The sequence below is a fragment of the Anastrepha obliqua genome, chromosome 2, assembly GCF_027943255.1.
Source record: "Anastrepha obliqua isolate idAnaObli1 chromosome 2, idAnaObli1_1.0, whole genome shotgun sequence".
NCBI lineage: Eukaryota > Metazoa > Arthropoda > Insecta > Diptera > Tephritidae > Anastrepha > Anastrepha obliqua.
In genome coordinates this window covers 73,491,129-73,506,966 of record NC_072893.1, presented here as the reverse complement: position 1 = coordinate 73,506,966, position 15,838 = coordinate 73,491,129, and the positions used below count along the sequence as shown (strand labels likewise).

At 36.5% G+C, this 15,838-nt stretch overlaps 1 protein-coding gene across 2 annotated transcripts in view; it reads left to right on the top strand.

The window, feature by feature from the left end:
• Positions 1-8,661, top strand: part of LOC129239497 (uncharacterized) — an 85,580-nt gene extending 76,919 nt beyond the window's left edge. For both annotated transcript variants that reach the window (XM_054875012.1, XM_054875011.1), the window contains exons 2-5: positions 3,246-3,498; positions 6,250-6,360; positions 8,123-8,275; positions 8,344-8,661. In XM_054875012.1, the coding sequence (XP_054730987.1) occupies positions 3,256-3,498; positions 6,250-6,360; positions 8,123-8,275; positions 8,344-8,460 (624 nt within the window). In that variant the 5' untranslated portion in view covers positions 3,246-3,255 and the 3' untranslated portion in view covers positions 8,461-8,661. The remainder of the gene's footprint in view (positions 1-3,245; positions 3,499-6,249; positions 6,361-8,122; positions 8,276-8,343) is intronic.
• The last annotated feature ends 7,177 nt before the right edge of the window (positions 8,662-15,838 follow it).

Genomic DNA, 15,838 nt, shown 5'->3' with positions numbered 1-15,838 from the left:
TTCGGTTACGACGGTCCTTTTCACTTGTTAAAAAATAACTTACACTATGCTCAGTAGTCTCAGCAAAGTTAATAATGGGATTCCTATAACTTTCCGCATTATGTTCAAATACAGGGTTGGCCATATTAAACTGACCCATTGAGTAACCCTATAACTTTTTACTGTAATTTGAAATCTAAGGTTTACGTCAACAAGCCAAAGACACTAGGCGCACTTAAGGCCAATATCCGACGGGAAATAGCCGCCATATCGGCCGAGACGCTGGCCAAAACTATGGAAAACGCCGAAAAACGGGCACATTACGCTATACGAGCTAAGGGCGACCACTTGCGCGATATCATATTCAAAAAGTGATGTAAACGAATCTCCTTGAACTAAATTAAATGTTTTTCACAATGAAACACAAAAAAATGTTTCTTTTTCCATATTTTTTTAATAATCACATGGGTCAGTTTAATATGGCCAACCCTGTATAAACAGCAAAACTTCAATATTTATGGCACTAAAATACTCCACATCTCATTCAAGGAAAAACTGCGCACCCACAATGCATCAATGTTTGGTGTCGCATTTCTGACCGAGCTTTTTCAAAAACGATGTCTGTAACGGTGTGACGTTATAGTGATATGATAAAAATCTTGTTGTGACCTGAATTAGTGAACTGAATAATATGTGGTTTCAACAGGACGGTGCCACTTGCCACACATCGCATGGAGGGATAGCTCTGTTATAAATGCAGTTCTCAGTTTGTATTATCTCACGAATTTGACACCATTGCAGTTCTTTCGAGATTTTGAATTATATTTTCCTTGATTTTTCTATGGCCAAGAATGTATTTTCTAATTTATTAAAATTCCAATAATTAAAAATTATTTGAGTGCTTTCTGCACTTTAGTTGCAACTTGTGAGCTTCTTATTAAGGACGTACTAATCAGTTCTGTAAATCAAAGATGGATTAGTCTCAATACCTGTGAAATTGCCAGGCAAACATGGCCAAGGCTAAGTCTACGTCTGTCCAAGAATATTATAAAATTTAATAGAGTTCGAATTAGGACCTTAGTAGGGCCTTCACAGGATGACGACAAGAAGATTTGGCGTTTACATGCATGATTTCTGTCGTAGCTGCAGAAATGAGGAGGAGTTGGAAACAATTCAACACCTTTTTTGCACATACCCAGCTCTAGCCAGAAGCAGAAACCGATATTTAAGATCTCTTAACACTTTAGGTATCAACAACCTTTTACGCTTTGTCAAAAGCTCAGGATGGTTCAATATTGAAAGAGAAATGTAGCCCAGCCCCTGCGGCTCACAATGGACCTATTTCATGGTCTAAGTGGCATCGCTGTCTCTATGTGCGATGCCGCTGCCAAACCTAACCTAACCTGCACTTTAGTTCTAAGCTATCGTTTTAGTCAGTTAGAACCTTCGTATAAAAGCTTTATTGATTTTTTTGCAAATAAGTAAAGAAAATTTGGCCTACTTGCAGTCACTAAAATTTAGATTTTGCTTTTGAGCCTTACAAGGTTCAGCTGATGCAAAAGTTAAAGTCATACGATCATCGGTGGTGACGTCAACCATTTATTAAATACTTGCAGATCTGAGTAAACCGAGATGGTCTGTAAGAATATGGTATCAAACGAAACTTATTTGCATTTCAAAACGTAGTTCTTGCACATTGACATGTTTACAAGCCTTTATATTCCTCTTGTGCCACTGTTTGGTACTCGTTGTGTTCTGGTAGCAAATTTTGATATTAAGATACGTTAACAACGTTTCCTTTGTCACCTTTTGTTAGTGGTATGGTTAGTGGTGATATGTGACTAAAACAAAATGATGCGGCATGCCACACAGCCATTAATACCAAAAAATTTACTGCAAAACTTCCAAGGAAGGATAATTGCAATATAATCTGCAGTAATTTAGTCAACAAACGTCTCTCGATAACTCTCTCCTTCTTTTGATGTATACCTGCTTTCTGAACCATGACCATCACATGCAAACGTTTACCGACGGTTGATCTATCAACATCCAACTCTTTAGACATATCATCAAAGGTTCGACAAGCGTTTTCATTCAATAATTGTTGTAGTTGAGTATCCTCGAATTTTTTCGGTGCCATTTCGCAATCTTGGCGTGATAGCTGACGTCCAAATTGCCACTTTGGAAGCGTCGAAACCACTCTTTGATGGAGCGTGATTACCGTAAATATTGATCCATATACGACACGTTTCAGCTGCACTTTCTTTTAAAAGGTAATAATGAAGCATGACTTCCTCTCAAATTTCTTTTAAAGAAACTTCGAAAAGAATTCTAAAATTTCAATGGGCCATAAAACGGAGTACCCAAGAAAATTTTATTTCTGTTGTTGTATTAGCTATAATTAAAAAAAAAAAATAGTGAAGTGCTTATAATTTTGCAATGGGGTATATGGGGTTAAGAAAAGTTAATAACCATGTATGTGAATTGCAATTGGGGCTTTCCAAAAAACAAGGAAACCCGGGATGTGTGTAGATCTGTATTATTCACTATTAGAGACTTTCTGCTAAATATACAAAAACAAATATATTGAATACACACAGGAAATTCAAATGCAAACTGGAACTTGAAAACCCCTTTACAAACACGCCAACTTTTTCATTCTGTATGCTGTAGGTAGCTGATTGTTGCATGCTGCATGTTTTAGCCAGCTTATTGCGGTGGCTTGGCATGTGCAAAGGGCAATATGACCAAGCGCATTGTCGTTCGGTGATAGTCAATTACTCGTACATAAACATAAATCTTCTGTTTATTCTGCTAGTTCCCGCACCCCCTCATGCTGCCTTAATCTGCATTGCCACTTACGTATGCATGTCAAATGCTAAAATAATGAGCCGCTCACGAAGGCGCATAATGCGCGAAAATAGCTTAGATTATGAGCCAAACGGGCTGCTTTATGGAAAATTACACGGACAACGGGACTATCCCTGATAAACAAGCCCCACACAATGTACGCACGCATCGTACCATCATGCCACATTAACTTTATCTAGCTTCTGATCAAGTGTTGTTGTTGGTTATTAGCTAACAATTTCGTTGTTAACGTTACAGTGTTGCCTCATGCATTATTTGGCTTGCCATTTACATAATGATTTTATTGATTAAATTCCTATTTTGCATTGAATTACGAAGTACTGATTGTTGTTGCTGTTGAATTCGCTGTTACTAAAAATAATATCATAAATGTGTTTGCTATTGTCTTGTTGCAGTATTTCTTGAATGCAGTCAAACAAAATGTCATCCCGTACAGTGTTTGGAGTCTGTCTTCTCTTAGTCTTCTTGACGACCATCGTACACTTCCCACAATTGGCTGACGGGCTTGAGGATGTTTCCTTTGATGATCATGAGACGAGCAAGATGAACATAGTTGCGCCAGAGGATGTTCCGAAATCACGCACGAAACGTGGCATATTTTGGGACTTCTTTCAGAAAATGGTGACTACGAAAAATCTAATTGTTGATGTAAGTAATAAAGAAATTATTTAATTTTATTAAAGAAATGCAAATAATTTAAATGTGAGTAAATGTGAGCCATATTTTTGGAATTAAAAAAAAATAAAAAATGTATTTAAATTTTTTCAGGTTTCACCATTTTTATTCAAATGAGACTCTTAACAATTATATGTGAAGAATGACACCATTTAAATTTGCACCATCCGCCAAACAGGCTATTCATGAATGCCTAATTGTTGAAAACGTCTAGATATCCATGTTGAAGGTTGTTTACCAACCCTTTGCGCTACAACAGCAAAATTCTCAGTAGAACATCCAGTTTTGGCCTGCCAGTCCTCTTTCTATCCTCGACAGAACCAGTTTCTTAAAAATTTTCAACAATCTTTGAATTATCGACTCATTCGAATGATTATTTCTACCAAAAAAATTACGAATTTTACGATGTGTTGCTCTTAAAGGGTGATTAGGGTCACGTGAAAAGCTCGGAACATTTTTCCCCATTGTTTTGACGATATAATTGGCATTGTAAGAATTATCCGAATAACATATTTTTTTTTCTTCGTGCTTCTTCTTTAGAGCAGTATTATATAAATGTTCCAAACAGTTTTCTAACTAATCTTCAGTTCGTGGGCAATGATATACCTCCTTGATTAAAAAGCTCCCGGAATATACTCAGAAAAGTCAAAACACAAGTTTATTTCGCACTAGTGATGATGGCGATATCAACTGTAATACGCTCATGCCAGCCTTTGATCCAGCTCTCGAAATATTTTTGGAACTTTGTTTCCGGTATAGCTATCAGGTCTGCATTTGATTCTCCCTTTAACTCGGCTATTTGGCTGTTAAAACGCGTTTCTCGTAGTGGAATCAAACAGAAATAAATCGCAGGGAGTCATATCTGGGGAATTCGATGGCAGTTGGATGGTATTCTTTTCGATCTTGGTCGGATAATGATGGTTTTCTCTGCGAGTTATTTTCTTACAAATCGTTTCTTTTTTACGAAATTGCTTCACGTAAACATCTCATAATGCCCAAATAACATTCCTTGTTAAGTCTGTGACCTTCTGGCAAAAAATCGACGTGTACAATACTCCTGTAATCCATAAAAACCGAGCGCATCGCTTTCTTTTTTGACTGAAAATAAAGTTTTTTTTTATTTTTTATTGTTTGTGTCAGACAGGCTTGCAAGTACATCACTTAGATCGAATTAAGTCCATTCTACTCCACTCGGGTTCCCTTTTTAATTTTCTTTAAATCTATTGGACCTCCAAAGAAATCTGAGTAGATCTAGTGGCGACAATTACCCAAGGAGGTCGCTTCTTAACACATCAGATGCACAGAAAGTGGTCCGTCGTCTCATCCTCTTCTCCACATGCTGAGCAGAGTGTAGTGTCTGAGATCCCACCTTTTCCATGTGCTTTGCCCATAGAAGTGGTCCGTAATCAGTCCGACCAGCTGCCTACAGTCCCCTCTCCTTAGTAACAGGAGGAACTGCGACAGTAACATCAGTTTTGTCCATCTGCAGCCTCTCTCATCCTACCGAGATCTCGTTACCCGCGATACCCTCGTATCCCGGGACCCATGTTAACATCAGGCTATTATGCCTACCTACATAGCTCAGCCTGGACTCAACTACCCTTGAAGTGGTTGGGGGGCTGTCTAAGGCCATGAGTGCAGTTTGGCTGTCGCTGATGACACATACCTATAAATCTGCCCCTCCATCTGCTTTCGACAACAAAGTTTGTTGCTTCTTGAACAGCATACAACTCCGCTTGCAACACAGATGAGCAAAGTGCAGTTTTGTCCCGTTAGATTCCACGTAGATCCCAGAGCCGGAGCCATGCTCGGCCAGGAGCCATCCGTGAAAATGCGAAAACGGTGTTTCCCGGGCTCATTTTCTGAGTTTGACCACAGTTGAGCCTCTGGCAACACAAGACTGTATCTCTTGTCAAGCACGACTCTGGATGGCATGGAGTCGAGGAGCATGGCGAGGAAAGTTGGATCGAAGTCCATGGCTACTCTGTTGTCCAATGCGGGACAGGGGCCGTACCGTTTACTATCGAGGATTACTCCAAGATATTTAATTTCTCTTAGCTTAGGCAGAATGAGTCCATCAAGCTTTCTCCTTCTGGATAGATAGCCTATTTGCACAGGATCAAGTGTCAATCATATCCAGAGTTGTCTGCACTTTTTTACAGATGTTCATAAGTGAAGGGCCTCCTGTTCCGAAACAGCAACGTCGTCCGTCGTTTTTTGATCTTAGTTCATTCGGAGTTCTCTATCTCTTGCCTGATATCTGCATTGTGTGTCATACTTACAAACCTACGTCTCGTCATCACCAATAGCGCCTTTTATGAATGTTCCGTCCGATTCAGCTTTGGAAATCATGTCTTTGGCGGTCCCTTGTTTGCATGAAATTCGGATCCTTTGGGACTACCTTTTAGATCAAAGTACACCTGTGTTTACATTATTAGCAGCTCAACATTATTCAAAGTTTCTTTATGTTTTGATTAAGTTAACCATTCAATTTAAAGAATAGTCCATTGAATTTCTGTGCGATGAAGCGCAACATTTTTTTGTGGCTGCCTTATATATTTTCTCCATAAAAAAATATCGGCCATTCGTTATATAAAAATGCTCAAAACCGAATTTCAGCGATCTCTTCTTTAATCTTCTTAACGATTACGGACTTTTTATCGACGCTAAATTAAATGGTTTTTCTGTAGTTTAACGGTGATTCTTTTTTTTTTTTGATTACAGCAATACGTTGATACCAGAGATACATTGGGCGATGTGTACAATATGCTAAACGAAGGATTCAGTGATCCAGCTCCTCGAAAATCCACATTACGACCACCCACAAGTACAAAGGTAAGTTAGAAAGTATTTTTTCTGCAACAAAGCTCATATACAGCACTCATAAATCATTTTGTACGGCACCTCTGAAATCCGACGGGAATAAGTGGTCAAGGAATTTCAACAAAAATGTTAAGTTTCGAAAATGTGCATCAGTCCTACTTCTATCCTCGACAGGACAAGTTTTTTGATATTTTTTCAACAACCTTTGAATTGTCGACTCATTCGGTTGATTATCTCCACCAAAGAAATCACGAATTTTGCGATATAGGTATTGTCTTCGATTCTTGATCGACCATTTTCTTAATAAGTTTCATTAATTTTAACGCGTTGTTCTTGGTTTGCTTGATATAGTAAATATTACAATCATTCTATTGGTAACTACCTATGTACAGCGGGTTATGAAAGTGAAGCAAAATGCATCCCACGGTTTTAACTCTAGTTTGAATTACTCTATTTGTATATTAATTTTTTTTATAATTCTGTTCTGAGGTAGTTGACTATGACTGATCGTTCGCTTGCTATTACTTCATTATGGGTCCCTTTGTCATTAAAATTTATTTCCTACTTTTTAGTTCGATTAGCAATAAAAGCGTGTGTTTTAGTTTTTTTAAACTATTTTTTATTTTCTACTTTTTAGTTCGATTAGCAATAAAAGCGTGTTTTTTAGCTTTTTTTTAACAATTTTTTCTTTTTAGTAATATATATGTAGGTGTTTACGAGTAATATACTATTATATAACCGCACACTAAATACTAACCTCAATGGTGGTGTGGGAACTAAAAATTCGCAATTTTTGTTTAAAAAAATACCCAATTCATGTTTCTATCGGTGTGGCAATATTGGAAAATGTTATAAAAAATGCACATTTCTCAGCGCTCTCACGAGAAAAAGAGTTTCCCATCTAGTCATCTATGTTGTGTGTTCCGAGTCGATCAGATTTTTAGAAGCCAGTGAAAATTAAGCTCAAAGATTCCGTTACATAAATACATACATACATACATACAACCCGAGCTAATAAAAGTGTGTTAATAAAAACATGTTTAAGGGGATAACGGCTGCACGCACCAAAAAATGCGTCGTTATCTTGCTCATGCGTCGTTACCTTGCTTGAACTGCAAGCCATAGCGCGGAACGAACGACAAAGAGGCACAATCGGCCCCCACGTTCGGCAACGTTCGACATCTGGCTCTCTCCTACTTGAGTAAGCATATATATGTATGTATATGCGCATGTGTATATAAATTCACATATTTGTATTTGCGTATGCCTTCTTCCTGTGTGCATGGTAATGAACCATTTCTCTGTTGAGAATAAGACGATGATAGGAAAAGTAGGAAATGAAAGGGGTGTTTCGAGTGTAATGTGTCTTGAAAAAGGCAAATCGATGATGTTGCCTCTTAGTGTTGTTGACTTATTAACGTCTGACGCACAATCGAAATTGAACATATCTTTCATGAATTTGATAAATGTTTCGTAATTTTTCACGTTTGTGTAAATGTAACTTGATCAATTTCATTATGATTCCATTTACCTCCTTCTCTATATCCATACAAAATATCTATCAAACAAATAAAATTAAAATTTTGTTTTGAAAAATGCAACCATTCCATCAGTATTTTCTTATGACGTTGTCACGTTAAACTATCGCCAGTAAACCGACTTTACAGACAACCTCTTTTTTTAATTTCCTTTTAATTTCTGCAATGATGTAATTTCTCAAAGCATAGCAGCGCTAACTCTTTAATTGCTTTCATAAATTGTATTATTCTATTAGAAAACGAGCGATGAGGATTTGTCTGGCAGCAGCGAGATGTCCACTACAACGGAGCCTTATAGAATTTCACGCTACGAATTGGGACGTATTTTGGGACGAAACTTTCGAGGATTGCAACGTTTAACAAAAATCGAATTTCAAGATGCTTTTAATGTAAGTCAAATATATGCTGAAAAAGTTGTATTCACTGCATGAATTTATTTTTATTTATCTGTGCGCAGCAATCACACTACAACATACAAGAATACAAAGAAGAAGCACGCAAGCAATTCGCCAATAGTGTGGGCGTGGAGAAGGTAAACCAAATAAAAGGACTCAAAGCGGCGCTGAATGGTTGAGCTGCAGACGAACATATTCATAAATATATATAGTATACAGAGATGTATTTGTATGTATATATAGAAACATGTACATTTGTAAATAAGTTACATCGTGTATGCATAAGTCGCAGAAGCTGTTATGTACATAGACTTGTATATACTTAATTATAAGTTTTATATTTAACCAACGCAGAAACTACGTAAACTTCTATAAAAATTATATGCTTATAATTATAGTTTTGTACACTTATAATTTTAATTGTATACAATGTGTACATATATATGTACTTGTAGTATATATATAAGAAATATTTTTTGTAATATACATACTTTGTAAAATTTAATATGGAGATGATATGAAAGAGGGGTATGTCCTCCACTTGAATGCTCGCCACAAAATTTAATACATATTTTTTAATGCCAATTAGCACATACGAGTATACAAGTAAATGCAAGTATCAGCCTTGTAAATATATAAACTTTGTAATCGTACCTGTTTGTACGTTTATGTAAACTATTTTATACTTTACTATTTTATACTCTAGGTTACAATATTTAGCTGCCAATTGTCATCGCTGTGATAAGATTTTTTCATTAAATGCCAATCGATTTAAATTTTGAATATTTTATTTTCTTGCTGAAGTTACATAGTTTTATCATAATGGTTGACGGGTGCCCGGTGGAATTCGTTGAAAGCTTCTGCTACCTCGCCTGCATCATCACGGCAGGTGGTGGAGCAGATGAAGATGTCAACTGCAGGCTAAACAAAGCAAGGACGGCGTTCGGTCGAATGCATACTATATGGGCGAGTTCGCAAATCTCTAGGCGCTCTATACACCTCATGTGTGAAATCAGTACTGTTGTAGTGAGGTGAAACATGGCTGGAGACTACAATTTTTCAGAGGCCGCGGTCGGTCAAAGTATACTTGGAGAAGTTCACATGGGACGCCACAAAAAATAGTCCAAGTCCAAAGAAATCTTCAAAACGAAGGAAGAATCTTGGCGGGGCCCATGCTCCCGAATGAAGAAGAAAGAAATAGTTACATAGATTTAGTCACTTTTAATAATAACTGCGTATTTAAAGTTCGCATTCATAACCACGTCTAGAAAAAGGTTCATTTATGCAAGCGAAGCTGCTAAACTACTTAAGACAATTGACCGTACACCAAACAGCAAAGCCAATACGCTATATACTTATAAATATTCCGGCAGTTTCTCCATTATTTGGAGCATTCTCTTATTTGGAGCATAGAGTGTCAAAGGCAATGTAGTTCCAAGAATGATAGAAAGAAGATTGCGCCCATCAGAGAGTACTATTATACGAAAGTATTATTATACGAAAGAAGGTTAAAAAAGGCCACTCTGAGAAGATTTTAGTGATAATGAAAAGTAGTTGGTGCTTATAAAATTTGATATTTTGAGAGGGTGAATTTAATTTTTTGCTCCTTTTAAGGTTATGCAAAAATATTAAATGTCCCTCTCTCAACTCTTCTTAAGATTTAAAACCTTTTTACATATTTTAAAAGGCGTTTGAATTTACTGAATGTGGATTAAAACAACAGAGGTGTAATCGTTTCCCCCGGCCATTAATCCTTAGTGGGACATAGGGTATCAATAGATGTATTCATTGTAAAAATAAGCCACAAAATACCAGAAAATACTGCAAAAACCCTAACGACATTTTTACAATTACCTCACCTTGTTACATAACCTCAAATATAGCATAGAAACCTCAAATATAGAAAGTCGTTCCCTTAACAAAATAGTCTCGCTTAACGAAAAAAAAATCATAAATTAAATTGTACATATGTAAGCATAACACATTTATTTAAAAAAAACGCACATTCTAAAGACAATTTGTCACGCATACAAAGTTCTTTAAGTGATTCAATAAAAATTTGGTGTTTTATTTTCTTTAAATGGGCTTTTTAGTGCGTTTTTATATCCAAAGCTAGGCAACACTGCAGTAGTGAGAGAGAGATTTGAGTGCCGAAAGCAGAAGAACACCAACAACACCTGCAATCGCGGGCAATGCCACCAGATGTTAAAAAAAAGTAAAGCTAAATAAAACTGCGTGAATTATTTAACTAATTATTAAAAAATATGTACATTTTGCAAAATTATAAACATTACATTTTAATTAGAACAGGCTAGAAAAATGTCATGAAGAAACAACTAAAACTCTGAGACTAAACAACAACAAAAAAATGCAAATCAAGTTACGAAAATGGTAATCTGGCCATACTGGAGCTAAAATCACGTAACTAGTTGTCAAATTCGCTGAGAGCAAAGTAACGGGACCACGATAGGTGCCATCTCAGTATTCTTTCCATCATGATGTAGTTGACGATTCGTTGGAAGTCAAATATCTGTCAAGTAGGTTGCTAACCTATAGTAATAGATTTCTATCAGCACCTCCAAGCAGGTGTTTTGCTTGTTTTGGTCCCATTTCTTGCCTACTCTGCATATCTGCCGAGTATTTCCCGATCCGCCACCGGGTGGGAGACAAGCAATTAATTCGAAACCAGTTAAGAAGAAACCCCAAAAACCCGATATGGTCTAGATTTGTAGCCACACAGATTTTCAAGGTAACGAGCACGGGTATTCGACAGATAAAATGTGTATTTCACTCGCTCAATACCTCTCACTCCCCTTACTACTAAAGATAACGTTTAACTCAATACTTAAACTTAACTCTTAGTCCTGGGTCTTCGTTTTGCGGAGACCAACAAAATTTAGTACACATCCTTGATATGATTGCCACTGGGACCACTTGACCCTCCTCACTAATAAAAGGTATTTTACTTATTTTTTTTTTTAATTTATATAACGCAAATGTACCTATTAATGTAAATATGACCCTTTTTTCCTCGCTGGAACCATAGGAAATATTGTAATAATAATAATTATATGTATAAATGCTTAAAACCGCAGCAGTGGCTAGGAGGCCTTCAACCGGCCTCTTAAAAGTTATTTTTTAAAAGAAAAAAAGAGCTACGTAAAGCTACGTAAATTTCGTGGGACACAGGAAACATCGAATGATAGAGAAGGTTTTTTTCTATAGCGATCGTCCCTCGACAGCTGTCATTCCGAGCCGGCAAAAAAGCGTAGATATCTCCATTTAAGGAACGAAATCACGACACACATTAAAACTTAAAGGAGGAGCTCGACCAAACCACCACCCTGTTCATATCAGATGGATCCGGGTAACTTTGTTCTCTTTAGAAAACTCAACTTCGGAGTATCCGCTTTCAGTGGATAGAAGACATACGGGCAGCTTCTGTAATTCACTTCCGAATGAGTTTCAGTGCAATTGCCGGAAAATTTCAATGAAATTCAATTTGCAGTGGCTTACAGTACCTGCTTGATAATTACGATTTCTCTAATCGCGCCTGCTTTTATTTAGATTAAAATATGCATGTAATTGAAAAAGAAAAACTGCACAATTTCTTTCTTAAAAAGTGCTACGCAGATGAAGTTCTATGTGGTTATGCGCTAGCTCAAACACACTTTGGTACGACAGAAGCAGGACGCTTAATGTGATGGGGATCCCCTGCCATTCAATTTCCAAACTCATATCGGGTGATCGGAACTCATGCGGAGAAACTTGGACTTCCCTATTGCTGAGGCTATGGAAATCCTGCAGATAGAGACTGTTTAACACTTTCTATACAAATGACTGGGCTTGGCAGCTAGGCGCTTTGAGGTTCCTTAGTGTGCCTTTTGGGGATAGCCTGAGACAATTCTCCAGCCTATATTCCTTTTCGTTCCTCTACTATGTCAACACACTGGATGGTTTTTATTCCTTTAAGTTTTGTAATTTTGCACAAGTAGTGGTCTACATTATATCAAAATGACACGCTAGTGCTACTTGTAGTATACCTGTGATACTCTTGACTTGGTACTGTACTTTCGTCTAGCTGCGCATTTTTTCCTTAAAGTAAGGTGTTTGTACTTTTACACTTCTGGGTTTTAAAGCCTCCAAAAATCATATTCTAATACATTTTCTAGGAAAATTTGTACGAACTAAATCTGATGTGCTGAGAACTTTGCAAAATAGCCAATATAAAAATTGAGCCTTGTAGTTTACCACTGCATATCATAATTTCAAACATCAAAACAAATTAATTGTCTAATTTGATTTTTGACAGATGCCAAACTCAATAATTATTTTCGAATTTCAAATTCGAATTACCGACCCAAAAAATACAATAAGTAAGAAGTTGTAATCAAATAAAAAAAAGTCACCAAGATCGCACTTCAGTTTCATATTTAACGATCACGAAAATCACTTGCTTTACTGGGCTCTTTATTATATTGCATGTGGGCCTATTTTACCTCTGTAAGTATTTTAAGGGCAAATAACAAAAAATATAAGATTGTGTAATTTACCTTTAATCGTCCATTGTACCATTTTAATACCATTTTCCTTTTCAGTTAATAGGTGTACTTTATTTTTTTATAAAGCACAACAAGTTCTCTGATAGGTCCGTGAAACTTTCACTTTTTTGTAAAGGTTTATTTTTTTAATACATTTTCTACTAAATTGAAATCACTACAAACTTTCTGGGTGTGCAACCGCTCGTGCGAAAGGTTAGGCGTTAGATTCACACGTTGAGATTTGCTATGCAATATTTTCGTAGATATTTGACTGTGTTTGAGTGTAAAAGAAACAAGCAATAGAAATGTGACAATTTTGATTATAGATGAAAATACAGAAGAGAAAGAAAAATCCGGAAAATAAAGATAAAGAAAGGGATCAAAAGTCTTGTTGAATACCAAAAAACAAGTTTTCAAATGTGAAGAAGTTTAGAAACATTAGAAATTGCAGGGCCCGTGAATACAAAAATTATATGGAGATAGCTGATAACAAATTTCAGCATATTTTGTAAAAAGTCAGTGGTTTATTTGCATTTTTTTCTTCACGCACATAATTGTAGCTCTCTCATAAATTTGTCATATTCTGTTTGAGAGTTCTTCATAGGTCCTTCGGGGAATATTTTTAAATTTGGATTTTTCACCTTTATATTGTAGTTTCAGAGCCATGCCAAATTTTTATATTTCCATGTTAAAATATCTGATTACATGAAATTGTACGACATGCGTTCATACGTTGCGACTGTTCACATAATGCGGCAAAACAAAAATGCATGCCCAGTTGCACAGCAATTGCAACTTAGCTACAAGTCGTTGTGACTTCTTGTAAAATCTATCCATATTGTACAACCAATCGCAATATCTGAACGTACCTATATGCTTCATTCGGACTTATGCAAACTTTATCGTGAACGAAATGCACGTCAAAACTTAAAAATTTGTACTGTGAAACAATTCTTGTTTAAAAAAAGTACCGTTGTTATTGCAAGTGACATAATTTTTTAAACTAGACTGACCTTTTCTTGTCACTTAGCTATCCACTTAATTCCTTATTTGCCAAGTAAGCACATTATTTATGATAGCACCCGCTCCTTCGTTCATTGAACCCGTTCGTGTGCAGCAGTGCCTTCCCTCTTTCTTAACCCATTGCCCCATTGGCTGTCAAGAATTAATGCAACTGTATTACAGTAGCATTTTTAATACGATGGTTAAGTGTTGCCACCTCTTAAACGAAGTTAAAATAAACTTTTAAAAATATGCTATAAAGTAAACCAAGTTTCCATACTTTAAAGTTTGTACCCAAGTAAGCCGGCGAATTCTCAGTAGCAGAGCATTAAAACCCAGAAGCGTAAACAGTTCTTAACAAAACTAAAAAAAGCTCGTACCATTGCGTGCATATATTTGTAATGTTACATACAAACATGCGTACATATGTATCTACATGCATACATAGATACATACATTTAGTGGCAACACATCCAGCAGATAATAACACATCAAATTAAAAAGTTTATGTCAGAATTTTATTGATAAACTTTCTGTCGCAACAGTCGTCCTCATTGTTGTTGTTGTTGACGCTTGTCGCATGCCTTGTTGGCGGCATCATCATCGTAGCCGGCAACGCTGGTTCGGTTACTCCGTCTGGGACATGCCACTAGTCAAACAGTCAGCCAAGAAGAATTAAAACTTTAAAAACATAAAACCATACAACGCAGATGCAATGTGCGAAACCAACAACAAATACAACTACAGTAGCAGTGAAAATAGCAAAAACAACAACACGCAAATCAAATCACTAGTATTGGTTGTAAAAGTTTTGCGATTTTTTTAAAAACCACTAAAAGTGTCATAATTCGATACCCACGAGACGGCTGCTTTGCTGGCTTTCTGACTGTGTGCGCTCTCACACTTTTGTATTTTTATCTTCTACGAGTGCCATTCCTTTCCACATTTTCAACTTGGTCTCATAACACACAGTGACCAATTGTAACCAAATAATTGGGGAGAGACATTCAGAAGGTTTTAAATGTACAGCCCTGTAGTCAGCAAATCGATATTTTAAGTAAACTCTCTAATAGTGAATAAATTGACCTTGAACATTAACGTTTTTCATTTTGTAGAAATATTATAATTTAGATAAAGCAGGAAAGAAGCGGGATCTATTTTAGTGTGAGTGTTAAACAATATTAAAATTGGCATAAAAACCTATGGCGTAACAAAAAATGATTTTCATGTACGAGGGCGAAGTGAGAAGTTGCCAGGCTAACTCAAAAATGTTTCCGGCAGGTAAAATTTTTTACTATTATTTATTTCCATATTTATTACTTTATTTATTCATTAATTCAATACAGTCATTGAGCTAAGTTTATTTAAAGCTAGAATTTACAATCAAAGTAGATTGGTAATGGTAATGGTAATGGTTGTACGGGTTAGGCTAAGGCCTTTATGCACTGCGACCATTTTGATCTATTGTGCGCCCCTAATTACTAATAATAATAACAAATACTAATATAATTATTTAGTATCGAACCAGCTCCTTAGGAGGGAGCAATTGTAGGTCTTCCTCTTCTAGTAGGTACGAGCCCCGAGTTATGTGTCTCCTGTGGCCTAATGCCTCACAGTTGGTGATTCAGTGTACCATAGACTCCGCTTCATCACAGCAGAACCTGCTTGATGTTATACTAGATAACCCTATTGTGTTAAAGTGGTTATTACAGTTACCTGTAAGTGCTCCACAGAGTAATCTGAGGCCCTTTTTATCTAGGGTTAGAGCAGATTTTGCTCTGTTGGCAATGAACCTCAAAAACTTTTTGGAGTGATTAAGGCCGCTTGTGCCATTCCAGGGTTTCCTGATTTTAGTTTGGACCCATTTTTTGGTTTCCTGTTTTGTATTACTTTTGTTAAAGCCGAAAAATTGCGTTGGCTCAATAAATAGCACTGCTGACCCTTTTTTAGCATAAAAGCCTGCCTTCCCGTTTCCTTCGTGTCTCTCATGTCCTTATACCCAAATCAGTGAGAC